General features: G+C 35.9%; 1 protein-coding gene across 1 annotated transcript; it reads right to left on the bottom strand.

The window, feature by feature from the left end:
• Positions 1 to 2,051: 2,051 nt before the first annotated feature.
• On the bottom strand, positions 2,052 to 6,065 carry tac1 (tachykinin precursor 1). Its single transcript, XM_056479981.1, has 5 exons — positions 5,567 to 6,065; positions 4,548 to 4,650; positions 4,412 to 4,435; positions 3,102 to 3,158; positions 2,052 to 2,520 (listed from the first exon to the last, which is right to left on the bottom strand). Exons 1-5 carry the CDS (start codon positions 5,678 to 5,680, stop codon positions 2,474 to 2,476), a joined length of 345 nt encoding a protein of 114 aa, XP_056335956.1. The 5' UTR covers positions 5,681 to 6,065; the 3' UTR covers positions 2,052 to 2,473.
• Between the last annotated feature and the right edge of the window lie 11,492 nt (positions 6,066 to 17,557).

Here is a 17,557-nt window from a genome sequence, read left to right as displayed (position 1 = left end):
GAAACAGAAGTAGGCGATGCACATGTTGGTTAATGGATTCCCATAACTTCCCATTAGGTTGCACATTGAACATTTTATTTTTTCATAAATAGGTTTTTTATTACTACAGTGCTGTAATGATGTAAAATGAACAACAAAAAAGTCAACAAAAATGATAGTAGAAAGGTACCAACTAATACACTACCGTTCAAGAGCTTAAAATCAGTGTGAACCGAAAGTTGCTAAGCCTTTTATTTCAGGATATTGCTGTACTTTTAACTGAATTGAACATTGAGTAGAAGGTTGGGCTGTCTTTTTACGTTATAGCAAACTAATGGTAACTACGTCAACAGAAGTACCGGCACTCCAAACTCAGAAGCACATGGTCTGACTTTGATTAAAGATAACCAAAACAAGCAAAAACAATTCAGTGGATTAACTTCCACTGATTAATTGTTCACCTAAAGAATAGCAATGTGTGCTAGCAAAATAAACATTGTACATTTGGATTTCACACAGACTTTAAAGGTTAGTCGTGTTTTTGAAAGAAGACTGTTATGCTACTGAGGTTGCGTTTATTTGATCAATAATCAATAAATATTGATGAGCTAAAACAGCTCTTTTAACAAATTCTGAAATATAATTTCTTCATGTGATGATGAAGCTGAATTTCAGCATCATTGCTCCAGCCTTCCGGGTCAAGTGATCCTACAGAAATACTGTAAAACGCTGAATTGCTGCTCAGAAACACTTGATTATCGTGATTGTTGAAAACAGTTTTGCTGCTTTAACATTCTTATGAAAACACTGATACATTTTGTTTCATTCTTTTTTTTGTTTTTTCTCGAGGAATCCTTGATGAGAATTTTTAAAAGAACATTTTTGTAATAATCTGCCAATCTTGACTGTGTGGACAGTTTAATCAGTGCTTAATATAAATGTTTCACACACAAAAAAGACAAACTTGACTAGTAGTGTATGTTTCATTAGTGTGTTGGGATTGAAATTAATACATTAACTGAAAGGTTGTAGGTTTGTGGTCCACAACGAATAGCATTGTCAACTATGCACCTACACAGGTTCCCTCAGTGGCACTGTTCCTTTAATGAGTGGGTTTGTGAAAAATTGTGAAACTAAAGGGTTAAGAAATGAATTCATCCTTATTTGTTTTCTCTTAATATAATATTTGTATTTCCTTTGGTGCACCGTTACTGTAATCTAGTAGAAAGATCAATTTTGAGTTGATGAAGGTCATGTTTCTGAAGCTTGAATCTTTAAAGAAACTTCCCATGCCGAATATACATTTTTGTTTGAACTTAAATGTGTTCTTAATGCTGGAGTTATTGTATTGAAAGTTCTGGTCATGAGATTGATAAAGAGTTTAATCGAAACACCAGTTGTGATGTGCTTTGTTGCTGTAATTTTAGTTTTTTTTTTTTCTTGCAATTTTGCTTGGTTAAAGGGATAGTTCAGCCAAAAAATTCACTCACCCTTCATTTGTTCCACGTTTAAGTTTCTTTTTAGTTACACACACACACTTTATTTAATATATTTATGCTGCTAGTTATTTAGAATGAGCTAAAATGATACTTGAGTTGTTTTGTTGTCGTTGTTTTCATTTAGGTCAGCTTAATTGTTTTATATTGCATCAACTTAAAATTGTAAAAACCATTAGGTTAACTTATTTTGTTTTGTGATGACATGAAGGAATTGTGTGGAACCCAGCATTTATTGCAATGCAAATGAAGATATTTTAAAGAATGTTGAAAACGTGATGCCACTGACTTCCATAATATATATTATTTCCAGTTGTTAAAATATATCAATTGCTACCATTCTTCAAAATATCATCTTTTAACAAAAGTGTGAGTTTTGGATCCACTTAAACGTGAGTAAATATTGAGTAAATTGCATCTTTTGGGTGAACGCTAAAAGTAAACCTGTTAATTTGATGGCTGCAATATTCCTGGCGGCCTGTAGGTGGAGAGAGCGCGTCACTTTGAGAAAACACGACGAGAGCGCGATACGCCACTCATTTAACGATACAACAAAGGAATTAAAAGTTCCACCAATAAAGAAAATATCTTTAATATCAAGCTACAATCACACAGAGATATCAAGATAGCAAAACCTTTGCTCGTATAGCAGTGACAGGACATGCGCAGGACCGTCGGTATTACAGAACATCATCAGTCATGGTGAAAACACTATGAGGCACTATGGATTGACATTGTCAGCACAGATCTCTGAGTACCTTAGAAAGGACGCAGCTTTGATTTTAATGCTCCACACACGCACACACACGGGGAGAGATGTTGTGACAGAAACACATTTGGTCTGTGTAAATGAGTAAATAAACTTGCACAGGTGCGGCTCAGCCATATCACCACAATGCCAAAACAAATCCTTTATTTCTGACCTGAATAAAAAATAAAATTAAAGGGTATCACAGAATGGAATGATCCTTTAGGGAGCGAGTGTGAAGATGATCCGTTTAACGCCTTTTGTCGTAGATCTGTACTGTTCCCCATTCATACGACTCTGAGGAGAGAGGGTCAGGGTTACAAATGGATCATAATAAAATTTATAGAGACACAGTGCTCAACATAATTGAGTACACCCCATTCTGAAAATGCATATTTTTTATCCATTTCTCAGTGAATATAGGCTATGTATTTTGGTGCATTTGAACAAAACAGATTTATTTAACAGATAATATTAAAATAATATTTTAGTCACCAAACATATTTAGAAATTGAAGGATAATACAATTAAATTCAAGCTAAATATTGCCAAAAAATAACTAAATTCTTCAGTTTTTTCTTTCTCTTGATTGTTCCTCTTTTTTAAAATTTGTATTTAATATTTTTCTATAATATAAATGTAAGTGTACTAGTTCTTGGACCGTTATCATGAGTTATTTTGTTAGATAAGCTCTAGATTTGGCTTCAGTATTGACTAATCTAATATACATGCAGATATAATATTGTATAGCTTCTATTAAAAATATGAATTTAAAAGATATTATAGACTTGTATATGCTGAGCACTGTGTGTTTATAGATGTTTGTAATAAACTACCCAAAAAATTATAACTAAATAAAAAGGTTTAGCAGTTCTTACCTGGCTCTTCTTGGCTTCTTTTGCCCATCAGCCCCACAAAAGAATTGATTTTATGCCCTAGAAGACAATTAGGGGAAAAATAATATAATATATATATATATATATATATATATATATATATATATATATATATATATATATATATATATATATATATATATATAATATACGGTCCAAACCGTATATTGTATTGCCCTCACCCCACCCTACTCCTAAACCCAACCATCACAGGAGACTGTGCAGCTTTACTGTCTGATTAAACTCATCTTGTGGGATTTATAAGCTTTTTGAGAAGCGAGGACGTCACCAAAGTCCTCATATTTCACCTCGTTTTTGTAATACCTGTGTGATACCCATGTCATTATACAGATTTGTGTCCTGATATGTCACAACACGTATACACACACACATATATGCACACTCATGTATGTGTATATATTGTAATTGTATTCCAAAAATGTAGTGGTATGCAATTATTTCTTTAAAAATTTATGAAATATCAGTTAATTTTTATAGATTACATCATTACAGACTATTTATGCAATAGTCATGATTTATTCATCATATTTTGACCAAAAGAAAATTCCAGAAATGTACGCTTACGGTGTGTGATGATGTTTAGCTTTGAGGATCAGCAATATATTGGTATACTAACATGAAGGTAAACAAAATAATAATACAAAATTGGAAGTTTCCATGTTTTATTGATGTAATTAATTATTAATGCCTAATTAACTCATAAACCATATACAGATTCTTAATTTATTTGAGTTTGGGAATTGTTTTATATTGTTAGGGACAAAGACTGGAATATACTTCATAGTTTTCTATAACAGTTGTCCTATTCACAACAATGTAAGCACAAGTATTCTACAAGTAATCCAATTATTTTTAAAACACATGACCTAAAATCTAGACTACATTACTGACTATAATTTTCATCATGTAAATTGTAATCAGTGACAGCCTGCTATTTGTAAGTAATCTGCTCAGCTCAGTTCTGTGATATTGTTTAAGTCTAGAGTGCCGTTCAAGGATTTAATGTCTTTACATTTATGTTTTTTCTTCTGTGAAATTGACCTTGAGGATGTGAGCTTCCATTAAGAGGAATCATGTATCTCTAAAACACTTCCATTTTATCATTGAGCTTGTTTAAATGATCAAGGCTGAAAGTCTCTTTTCTTCTAACATGAATATGTCCTTGCATGATTGTATATGTAAATCTTTCTTGAAGTGTCTTTGCTTTTAGGCAAATGTGAGCATTTAGCAAATAATATATGCAGTGCAGTGTTTTTGCATAGATCACTTACTTTTTCGTGTGATCTGTGCATTTGCTGTGTGGGTGGAAGAATGAAAGGGATGTCAGTTACAGGTCAAAGCACTGTTATAATGTGACGCATTCTAGTTAATATCGGAATATTTTACAGTTTGCATGTTTGGTCTTACCAGAGGACCGTTTCCCCATCAGACCGATGAACTGATGAGGTCGGGGTTTCCTCGTCATGCGTCTCAGTATCTCCCTGAAAGGATCCGACTGAATCCACTCATCCTGCGAAAGATGATTTGATTAGTGGAACATTAGACCTCCAGCATACAGATGCCACTCACTGCATGAAATAGCAGCAGTTTCTGATACAAATTGTACCCTTCAGATCATCCCAATAGAGAGCTGACCAAATGATAGTGTTTTTCATTACAGATTTTGAACGCAGAAATCATTTACAATGGAGGCTATTTGCTAAGATGCAGTTTATGGACACAAAAAGCGGCTAAGATATAAGTGCTTGGCTGTCTTCCAACCCGCAATGTCAAATGAGAAACGTGTGTTCCATTCAAACAAGCAATAAGAGCATTGACTGATTCAGCACTGGACAGCGACCTGCATGCTTTGTGTTTGAATCTGAAAACCCAATAAAAACGAATTAATACATCTCATATTATAATTATTTTTCAATTAAAATTAGTACTGTCAATATAACATGTATTGCATTACATTTTAATTAAGTATGTTACAGTCTTGGGGTTATGTTAGAATTTGTAATATTTACAGATACTCTTTAGTTCTGAATTTGTGACTATAAATCAATAATAACAATGTGAAATTGTAAATGTAAAATAAGAACAGTCATAAAATATTTAATGTTGCTGATTGATATTTCACAGTAATTCAATAATAATTGGTAATACATTTATTAAATTTCTTTAAAACAAAACATATATTAAATTTGCTTCATGTGAAATGTCACTAACTTTATTTTATTATGACATAATGACATTATTTAATCAACATAATGAAAAAAAAATACGATTTTATATAGTTATTATTAAATATATAGACATGACGATAATATTTTTATTAGGTTACTAATCTTAAATCCACCCCTAAACATGTTAAATAGTTCCAGTAGGTTTTATTTGATCTGCAAAACGTTTTTATACAACATTAGAGATTAAAAAAACCTTACCTGTATCTGATTGTTGCCTGTCCAGTAATCAAGGTCTTCTTTCGGACCCAGTTCTTCTCCAAAAACTTGACACAAAACAACAAAAATGACTACAGTCGGTAAAATAAATTTCATGTTGCACCCTGTAACTTTCCCTTTTTCCTTCCCCAAAGCACTTCAAAGTATAAAACGCAAGCTAAACGTCGTTTTGTTCGAGTATGTTGAACAGTGTTCTTCTGTCAGCTGTGCGTGAACAGTTTCCTCCACATATAACACAGTTCTTCAATGCGCGCGTACGATGCGCGTCTCCGTGACCGTTCTGGCTCGCGCGCTCGGCTTTATAGCAAAGCAACAGGGAGGTGACAGGTTCCTTGCCACGCTTCAAATCAATAAAACAAATAAATGTTTTAGTCAGATTGCTTTAAAAAGGCGCAATGACTAATAGCTTCCCTCTTTAATATTTTGCTCGCGTCGGGTAGAGGAAGTAACTAAAGTTGAGATGGTCCCGGTTTGGGAAGTCCGTGCCTTTATGTCGTGAGCTGATCAGTATGTAGACTGCACACAGGTGACGTTATGACTGGCGAACGACGCAGGTTTTACGAAGTTCCGTCTACAGCTGAGTAAATATGAATGCAGATGACCTGTTAAGACTTCTTTTACGTCAGAGGAGATGAGCAGCTTCACAAAGGGTTTGGAATGGGATTGTAGAGGAATTAAACAAGCGAGATGTTTTGGGTTCTTGGGAACAAGTTGTAACCATGATAGCGCAGTTAAAATATGTTTTAGCACTTTCGAAAAATCGTTGTTTATACCATAAATCAAAACATTTTGTTACAGTAATCTCTTTAAACAACTTTTTTATTAATTAAAAACAGCAATTCTTTGAAATTCTTGAATTTACCCATCCCAAATAACAACAAAAAATCATTCATTCATTCATTTTCTTTTTAGCTTAGTCCCTTTATTAATCAACGGTCCCCACAGCGGAATGAACCGGCAACTTATCCAGCATATGTTTTACTCAGCGGATGCCCTTCCAGCTGCAACCCACCACTGGGAAACCACCCATACACTCTCACAGGGGCGTAGCAACCGGGGGGGACGGGGGGATCCGTCCCCCTCACTTTTAGAGACAGACCATTTAGAAACGGGTGACTACTACTTATATGAACGTATGATCTCATATAGAAGCCCCCCACCCCCCACTTTTAAAATGTCCACCACGCCCCTGCTCTTATTGACACACATACACTACGGACAATTTAGCTTACCCAATTCACACAGCATGTCTTTGGACTGTTGGGGAAACCGGAGCACCCGGAGGAAACCCATGCAAACATGGGGAGAACATGCAAACACACAGAAATGCCAACTGACCCAGCTGAGGCTCGAACCAGCAACCTTCTTGCTGTGAGGTGATCATGCTACCCACTGCACCACCGTGACGCCAACAACAAAAATAGAATAAGTAATTAACCAATGTGAAAGGTTTAATAAGTCAATTTAACTGAATTCGTTTGACTTTCTAACTCATAAATAGTCATGTTTATGAAATGTGCATACTTATTTTCAAGAAAACAACAAAAACTAGCATATGTGTTCATGTAAAATGTTTTCTACTAAATAAATAAATTTGACTTGCATAAAACCTTTACTTTCAGATGAAAAAGATAAAGTTTTCATACTTCAACGGTTTGTCAGTAGGCATACTTATAAATAAACTTCTGTTAAAAAAGCTTGTAAGAATAAACATTCAATCAAATCAATCAATTAATCAATCGGCCGACCAATCAACCAACCAACCAAATCAATCAATCAACCAACCAACCAAACGCCCAGGCTGTTTCTCAATATGTTTTTTTCAGCGAGCTTGCATCCTCGTGTCTTCGTGTAACGTCATCTTCAACTGCCAAAGTTCAGTTCCAAAACTCAAGAATGGAGAATGCGTGAAAGTTCCCAGATATGTTCTTGATATCGAGGATGCATTGATGCAGACTTGAACGCAAAACTCCATCAAGAAGTCCCAGAAGTCATTGTAGCTGAATAAAGGAGGTGGAAAGTGCAGCATTTTCTATAGATCAGGGGTCACCAATCTCGGTCCTGGAGGGCCGGTGTCCCTGCAGAGTTTAGCTCCAACTTGCCTTAACACCTGCCTGGATGTTTCAAGTATACCTAGTAACCCCTTGATTAGCTTGTTCAGGCGTGTTTGATTAGAGTTGGAGCTAAAATCTGTAGGGCACCGGCCCTCCAGGAACAAGTTTGGTGACCCCTGCTATAGATTTATTATTAAAGTTCAGAGATAGAACGTATTTGTCTCAGGAGTTTCCATAAATGAATTGGTGAAAGTAAGCATTATCATGAAAATCTTTATAAAGGCATAAACACATTAAGGGTGTTTATTTGCTGAAATTCCTATTAAAACTTGTTTTATTTGTATTGTGGAACGTATATTTGTAAGGTTTTTATGCATAGTATATATCATGAAAAGGGGAAAACAATAAATCGTTGTATGAATGCTGTAATGTTTAAATCATTTTCCATTAATATCGTGTGAAGGTCATGTGACCATCAGGAAGAACAGGGGAAGAACGCAGCATCTCATTTCTCACAGGATGCACTCTCTGTTCTCGCTGTCTCCAGAGTTTGTTCTTCTGAGGTAACTTGGCAAGACCGGTCTCCAAAAGAACGCAAGTCTGTTCTCTGCATTCTTAGAATTGAGAAACAGCCCCAACCTACTCAACCAACCAACCAAATCAATCAACCAACCAAACAACCAGCCAAAACAATCAATCAGTCGACAAACGTGATCAACAACCTACTCAACCAACCAACCAAATCAATCAATCAATAGCACAATGGCTAAATATATATATATTTTTTTACACTGATACTTAATAGGTAATTTAGCAAGAAGTATAATGACACCTAAAGATGTTCTGTAATGGTTATATCTGTTGTAAAAAAATAAAATAAAATAAAAAAACTTCTGTTTTATATATACAATCTCTTTTATATACATTTTATTAGTAAAAATGGACATAAATGCATGATAGTAAAAAAAAAACAAAGTGTTCAAGCTCCTTTGTAAAAAATATATCCTGGCCATACCTGTCAACTTTGGGATGTGAAAATAAGGGATCTGGAGCTGATTCATTGTAAATAAACAGTTAAACAGTCAGTAATATGCTTTATTATTATTATTTACAAAGGATAGATTAAATAGTATACATTAGAAAAAGCTGCAAATAAATTAGCAAACCGTTTTAACAATTAAAATTAATAGCTTTTATGAAGAAATAGAATCAAGGTATCAAATCTCATTAATCTTTTCTTCACTGTATAGCTTGAACATTCTGTTTAAAGGGCAACAAATGAATCTCTCATTTAGATTTTTCGTTTGATACATTAAATAACAGAGGTGTCACTTTAAAAATGCACACATCTTACATTATAATGAAAGCATTCCATTGCTTTCCTAACTTTTTGTGCTCATTTAAGAGAAAATTAGTTGTGTTTGAAAGAAAACTCACCAAAATCGACAACTTTAGATATTATCATTATTCATTCATTCATTCAATTTATTTTAGGCTTAGTCCCTTTATTAATCCAGGGTTGACACAGCGGAATGAACCGCCAACTTATCCAGCACATGTTTTATGCAGCGGGTGCCCTTCCAGCCACAACCCATCTCTGGGAAAAATCCATACACATTCACTCACACTCATACACTACGGACAATTTAGCCTCCCCAATTCACCTGTACCGGACTGTGGGGGAAACGGATCCCTGAGGAAACCCACGCGAACGCAGGGAGAACATGCAAACTCCACACAGAAACGCCAACTGACCCAGCCGAGGCTCGAACCAGCAACCTTCTTACTGTGAGGCAACAGCACTACCTACTACACCACTGCGTCGCCATTATTATTAATATTATTATTATTAAATATGTGTATGTTTGTTCAAACACACCCAAAACCCAGACTTCTGGTCCACCTCAAACTGCGTGTACAGAATCCATTTGAGAAACAGAGTCTATTTATCACTATGGAGCATGTCAGCTGACAGTCACGCACCGCTACATGACTGTATCGAGGATTGCATAGGAGGGGCAACTGCACCTGTAATGGAAAAGAAGGGAATCCCACCGTATTTATATTTATTTAAAAGTGATTTCATGCCTAAATTAAATGAAAGTACAGAGCAGATTTACATTTAAGAGCAAGGGGCGTCCCCTGGTGGTTTGGCGGTATGGGTTGTGTACAGCTAGTATTGGCTCTTTATTGCCAGTCTTCACAGAAAGATGTAAATACTGGAAGGAAATACTGAAAAATACCTTAACGGGACTATAGCGGGATAGAACTGTAAAATACAGGAGAATCCTGGGAAAAATGGGAGGGTTGACAGGTATGATCCTGGCATTGCTAACTTATTGAGATGTTTGTCCCATTGGTTCAGTGATGCTAAATATTTTTGACTCGACTAAATTGAAATCTTACCCTTTTGAGATTATTATTTGTAAAGGTACATTTTTGTAAAAGGAAGCTCTCTTTTTAAAAGCACTCGCTTTCTTTTTAATAGCTCCTTTTTATGCCTGGGTTCTTAATTTGACTCTTTGAGGATTAAATGTCCTTAATATTACATTATAAGTTCTTTAATTTAGTGTTTAACCCAAAGTGGAACCTAAAATGAAGTTTTAAAATGTCCTCTTGTGGCATCGGCCTCTAAAACCTATTCTGGTTTCAGTCAATTTTTAAGAGTACGCTTCTGTTTCACACATCCCACAAATGGATTGTGTGCCATTTTTAAACCACTAAGTCTGTAATGGAGGCCATGTAGTCAGATGAGCAGGGTTAAATTCATGTTTTAGCTGAAAAGCAGAGAGAGGACACTCGGAGGTGGATGACCCACGGAGGAAGTGGAGACATGCTGATTTCCATGAGAAAGAACTCTTGTCTCAGCGCACAGAGAGACTATACGGCACAAACAGCCCTTCATACCTCGAGTGCCTTTATCAGCGACAATGATTTCTCTTTATTTAATCATGTGTTAATATCATATGCAAATGGTATTGCTTGCGAAGATTGCCAAACACAACTGAAACGACCCCAGCAGCAGGATGAGAGTCGTGTACATTATTAATCGATGTGGTTTTCACACAATCCCTATGTTTTCATTGATTCTGCAATTCTGACATTTTTATCCTGAAATTTTGGATGACTGTTCAGAACTCTTATTTGACATTGTCGGCTGTTTACAGGTATCAAAATCTAGACAACAAACCTATCATTTAGCCTACATTGTAGTTTGATCAGTTAACTAATGAAAGTGCCTTAAATGAGATTTATTAATCAATATGTCTTAATGAATTCGATTACATTAGGTAATCCTCTGCATGCTGCCAAAGCACCACTGACCCACTGATATGCAGAGTCTTAAAAACCCCTGAAGGTGCCATATGGTATCTGAGTCAAATCTAAGGCTGTTTACACATTCTATTAAAGGAATAGTTCCCTCAAAAATTAACAATATTACACAAAATTACAAAATTACTCAATATTTACTCACCCTTAAGTGGTTCCAGGCATTTATAAGGTTCTTTTTTGTTATGGTAAGATATTTTGAAATAAGCTGGATACCAGTATCCATTGACATACATAGTAGAAAAAATCAATACTAGGTATGCACTGAATTTTCGACTGCCAAAAATTATTGGTCGAAAATTGATTTTTGTATTTTTGCACGGTGGCTCAGTGGTTAGCACTGTCGCCTCACAGTAAGAAGGTCACTGGTTCAAGTACAAGCTGGGCCAGTTACCATTTCTGTGTGGAGTTTGCATGTTCTCCCAGTTTTAGAGTGGATTTCCTCTGGGTGCTCCAGTTTCCCCCACAATCCAAAAACATACTCTATAGGTGAATCATGTAAACTAAATTGGCTGTAGTGTATGAGTGTGTGTGTATGAAAGTGTGTATGGGTGGGCATCCGCTGTGTAAAACATAAGCTGGAATAGTAGGTGGTTCATTCCACTGTGGCGACTCCTAATAAATTTGCGACTAAGCTAAAAGAATATGAATGAATAAATTAATTTTGGCTGAATTTATTTTCACTTATGCTATGTTTAATTTCCCTCCAGCTGTAGTCACTGTGAGATATGAAGTGGCTTTTAAATCGGATGTGGAAAGCACTGCTCTATGAAACCCATTGTTTTTAATGCTTTATGCGAAGGCAGCTTTGTTGCTGTGTCAAACAAAGTACAAGAGCAGTGGAGCGTGCGCAGCTCAGTCAAAGCTTGAAAATAGCACAATATTCTGCAGGGTGACACAGTGGCTCAGTGGTTAGCACTGTCGCCTCACAGCAAGAAGGTCGCTAGTTCGAGATTGAGTCAGTTGGCATTTCTGTGTGGAGTTTGCATGTTCTTCCCATGGCTTACCTCCGGGTGCTCCGGTTTCCCTCACAGTCCAAAGGCATGCGCTATAGGTGAATTAAATAAATTAAATTGGCCGTACTGTAAGTTCGTGAATGGGTGTGTATGGGTGTTTTCCATTACTGGGTTGCAGCTGGAAGGGCATCCACTGCGTAAAACATATGCTGGATAAATTGGTGGTTCATTCTGCTGTGGCAACCCCTGATGAACAGAGACGAAGCTGAAGGAAATGAATGAATGACAATATTCTGCTCTGAATATTCCATCCAAAAAACAAAGTCTGTTCAACTAATGTGTCGACATGGCATTTTTTATGTAGTACTTGTTCCTGATATGAGGTAAAATATACATGCATTTAAAAGTGTGAACAGTAATGTGTCTCTCTCTACTTGTTCACCTTGATACCAGGTGTAGAAAGGGCCTAAGAAATTAGCAGAAGATATATACAGAATTCGTGTATGCAAAATTGAGTCAAAGTCTGACAAACTTTGATGATCCATCTCATTCCCCAGATAAAAAAAAAACATAGACCAAGACAACATCTGGAACTCTCCATCATGTTCTTCGAATCATTTCACATCAATGTGTGCAGTGTGATGTTAATTATCCTGCTAAAAGTGGTGATTTTCATCAGAATTACCACTACCATTAAGGGCTGTACCTGGTCTGCAATGTTTAGGTAGGTAGAGTAGCATGTGCCAAACATTTTTTTTTTTTATGTGAAGGCTGGAACAAACGTCAGATCTTGTACAACAGTTCAATAGAATAAGTGTACAAATAAATAGAAGCAACCATAGAGTGTCTCAAAACCCCTTTTGTATGAGGAATATCTCAGTTGACAATTTGGTAGCTGAGCAAAATCATTCATTCATTCATTTTCTTTCGGCTTAGTCCCTGGTTTATTAGAGTTCGCCACAGCGGAATGAACCGTCAACTATTCCATCAAATGTTTTATATAGCGGATGCCCTTCCAGCCACAACGCAGTATTGGGAAACACCCATACACACAATCTCATTCACACATATTCTATGGCCAGTTTAGTTTATTCAGTTCACTATGCATGTGTTTGGACTGTGGGAGAAACCGGAGCACCTGGAGGAAACCAACGCGAACACTGGAAAAACTCTACACAGAAATGGCAACTGGCTCAGCTGGGACTCAAACCATGCAGCGACCTTCTTGCTGTGAGACAACAGTGCTAACCACTGAGCCACCGTGCCACCATGTTTAAAAATATTAATTACTAATTAGAAATAGCATTTGAATAGCAATAGCAATGAAGGTATTGTAATGTCTTAGTAATCTATTCAGGATTATAACACCAAAGGGCATAAAAGTCAATAAGTCTAAACACAAGGCTAAATTAATAAGTCTAAACAACTTCATTCATCTAAAAAATCTTTAAAATATATTATTTGGTACAACAATAGCTGTATTTGTTGAGTTTAGTTCTCCGCAATGACTCTCAAAACTCATCTAAGCTTCCAGAACCAAAACAAACTATTGTGTAGTCAACAATATTCACTTCACTTATTGATTGATTGATTGATTGATTGATTGATTGATTGATTGATTGATTGATTTATTTATTTATTTATTGATTGATTGGCTGAGTCAGAAGTCATTTTTCAGGAATGAATCAGATGGGAAAAGCTGGTTCATTTTTGGGATTTTAGTGTGCAGTAGTTTGATGTTTCTCTGATGTTTACTGATAAACTGAACTGTAGCTCAGTGTGTCATTTTAAATCGAATTTGTTTATACTGAAATATGAACTCTCAGTCACTCTCGCTGATGATGGAAGGTACAGGAGAAGCATGACTATTAATAATTAGTGTCTAAAGAAAAAGTAGAATGGAAGACAAGATGATAAACGAGACGAAATCCTTATTTTTCTTTTATACAGCTCAACAACTGCACGAGTCTGTGCATGAATGCTATTTCTGTTCTTAGTTTGATGTGGAATGCATTAGAAGTCAGAGCACTCTTCAATTCGGACAGCAAAGTTTTAAGATGTTGAAAGCGAACAGTCTATGAAGAAAATAATAGTACTAATGGTCAGTGTTCACCATCAGAGATCCTCAACGTGTACCTCATTTTCTTTGAACAATAGTGGGTTGTGTTTTTTACTCCCCCGACAGACTTACCAAAAATGTTAGAAGATTGCAGGCTGAATTACATGGCTTCTGCTGTTAAAGCAGAACAAGAGGCTAGATTATGTCTTTTTTTAAACACAGTTTTGTATATGACGTATAGTTTGAGGAAATGTCCCGCCATCATAAAAAGCAACCCATTTCAAAAGCACAAAAGAGCTCACAATATTCTTCACAAATTTTTAAAAATTACAGCATGTTGAGACTGTAAATATTTCGGTCCCACTTTATACTAGGGGGCATCTATACAGTGTATATTCACTGAAATTACTCATTTGAAATAATGTATTATTGTATAAATACATGTTTTTTTACATTGTACTTATGACTGATTAAATACATGCAATTCTATAATCTATCTATAATACACTGAAAAAAGTTGACTTCAGGACATTTTTGAGTTGCCATTCAACCCAATTACTGCAATTGACTTGATTTAAGTTGAGCAAACTCAAAAACATCCTGAAGTTTGTTGTCTTAAAAATTCAAGTTTGGGTCAACTTTTTTTGTACAGTGTAGATTTGTGCACTTACATTTGTAATAACACTGGGTATCACTTTTTTCTGATGGTCCCTATTGCACATTTTGTTAAATTTAAGTTACATTGCATCTATATGCCAACTAGTTCTCATTAGATTATAAGTAGACTGTTAGGTTGGGGTTAGGGTTAGTGTAAGTAGACATGTACTTGCCAAGTTTCTTATAGCCAGTTAAATGTCTGTTGAAGGTGCAGTATCAACAGATATTAAGCAGACAGTCTACTAATACTTAAATGAGAAGTGATTGGCATGTAGTTGGAATGCAATTTTTTAGTCATCTAACGTGCAACAAAACGTGCAATGGGGACCATCAAAATGAAGGCCCAATCCCAATTCTATTTTTGTACCCCTACCCCTTCCCCTTGGCCATTGAAACAGAGTGTGAAGGGGAAGAGCTATAAAATACCCTTAAAAAATACACTACAGCACCTGCACAGGTCATCATATGTCATCACGAAATCTTGTTTCATATGAGATTGAAGATCACGACTGCTGTAGTTATTCCAGTTGTGTTATTTTTTGCTATTTATCTTCAGGAAATCACTGAAGGCATATATCATGTATCATAATGATATAGTGTGGCAATAAGATCATAACTGTACTGTGCATTTACACAGTGGCCATATTCATCAATGTAAACACAAGAAAACAACATTAGCGTTATAGCAGACACTGTAAAAAGTCCATTCCCAGCTACTAGACATTTCTAACCGGGTATTCGAGTGTCATCGAGTGATAGAATGTTGTGGGACTGCTATACACGAGTTTATATTAGGGATTACAGACATTATTTTAGCGTTTTTTTTTTTTTTAAGCATGACGGTAAAACATGAACGCGGTTATGAATATATTAAAACATATGTTTGTTTGTCGTAAAAATCTATAATAATGACAAAAAAATACTAATTTGTACTTCAGGGACCAGCTACGCTGCCGTTGTAGCTGGTGTATTCTGGGAAATTTTTTTTACCCTTTGGTTTCGAGTGTGGTCCTGAAAAATCCCTCTTTCAAGGGTTATTTAGCCATTCCCCTAGCCCTACGCCTTCAAGCTAAAAAGAATTGGGACACCCCTACACCTTTACGTGAACGCACAAAACGAGGGGTAGGGGTAAGGGGAAGGGCTAAGTTGTAGAATTGGGATTGGGCCAAAGTCTTACCTAACACTGTGGACCACTCCCTAGACCTTAATCCACCCATAAACCTACCCACACCCCCAAACTGGCCCTAACCCTACCCGTGTACCACATCAAAAGGTCCATTATTGATACGTACCCCTATATACATTTCTGAACAGTGCGATTTACATCCCAGGAGCTACATTTTTTTGCAGTTTTTGCACATCCACCAGAGCCACTGTGTACGCCTTTTCAGATCTCAAATTTCTCTCGCAAGTGCCATTCTCGCCTGCTGTTCTCACGTAAATCCACCAGAGGCCACTGTCGACTGACTGACTGTCTGACTGACCAACTGATGAATACCACCACCCACTCCCTAAACCTAACCAATAGTGTTTTTAAAAGCACCGATTGACCCGATCACCCCCTTCCCTAAACCCAACCAACGGTGTTTTAAAAAGCAATCCAGAAACAGAAAAGCCCCTGTACCCGCCTGATTTTTACCACGTTTTCAGATTTCTCACCCAATTATTTACTTATTTACTGTTTTATTTTGTGCCTTTTGTTTTACCTGCTTTCTGGAAATATTCTTTGCCAGACTCGAACCTCATCATTGTCAACATATGTGGCGAGCAACTGGGAAAACTGGTAATAGCGTAAAAAAAACTTCCACGTGGAGGTAAGCGGTTAGCTGGTAGCGCAAAAAGAGACAGAAGTCATTGGTGGCATCATACACCCTGTAGTTTTATAATTTGCTACATAATTTGTGCTCTCCAGAAATGTATACAGGGGTATATTTTCACAATGAGCCTGTGTAACCTAGAAGTGTTCTGCAATACATTAAAACCATAGTAAGTACATTGTATTTTTTTTTTATTTAAATACATTAGTACATATAAATTTAGGGTGGAAACAATATTTCTTTTAAAGTAAAGCAATATTATCCTATATAAATGATCGTGGAGAAATGGCAAATAAAACAAATTTTTCTATGTTTTAATATAAACTGCTTGTTCAGTTTGAAGTACACTAGAAAAACATTTTGTTCACAAACATGATTTCATTGTCAACTTTATTGGCTTTGTGTTATATAAACACATCATACTTTTGTAGATCAGACAATTGTAATGTCAATCTAACCTTTTAAAACGAATTAAATCAAAATCGGTGGTTCATTCCACTGTGGCGACCCCTGATAAGGCAGGGACTAAGCCTAAGGAAAAGAAATGAATGAATGAATAAAAATGTTTGTTTTGTACTCTTGAGATATACTGAAAATACTAATCAGTTTTTGTTTTACACGGGCTATTTCTCTTCCTTTTTCTATGTTACAGAAGTTACTGTAATTGTGTGTTATGGCAAGAGAAATGAGAAGAAAGATGATCAGATGATGTTATCATGCAAAGGTTCACTGACTCACTGATGTGAATATATTATTAAATCATGATGGTAATGGATTTTATATACAGATTGTATATTAATTTAATTATTTATGCTAACTTATTACATTTGTATTTCACAAGCTGGTCCATTTTATGCAATTTACTGTAATAAGCCGGGCATTATAGGAGCATTAAGGCCTAGGACTTTTGATCATCTGTTTGTACAAGTACTATTGCAGGAGTTTGCAGGTTGTCAGTGTGTGAAAGGCCAAAGTGGGGTTTATGTTTCAGTGAAGCTCTCATAATGTGCCATCGATTTCTAGTCATGTCATTTTTTGTTTCACATGTCACAGAGTAGGAGTAAAAACATTGAACAGTAGGAGAATAAAAGTTTAACCTT

Source organism: Danio aesculapii, chromosome 19, assembly GCF_903798145.1.
Source record: "Danio aesculapii chromosome 19, fDanAes4.1, whole genome shotgun sequence".
Lineage (NCBI taxonomy): Eukaryota > Metazoa > Chordata > Actinopteri > Cypriniformes > Danionidae > Danio > Danio aesculapii.
This window is presented reverse-complemented; position numbering and strand designations above follow the sequence as displayed.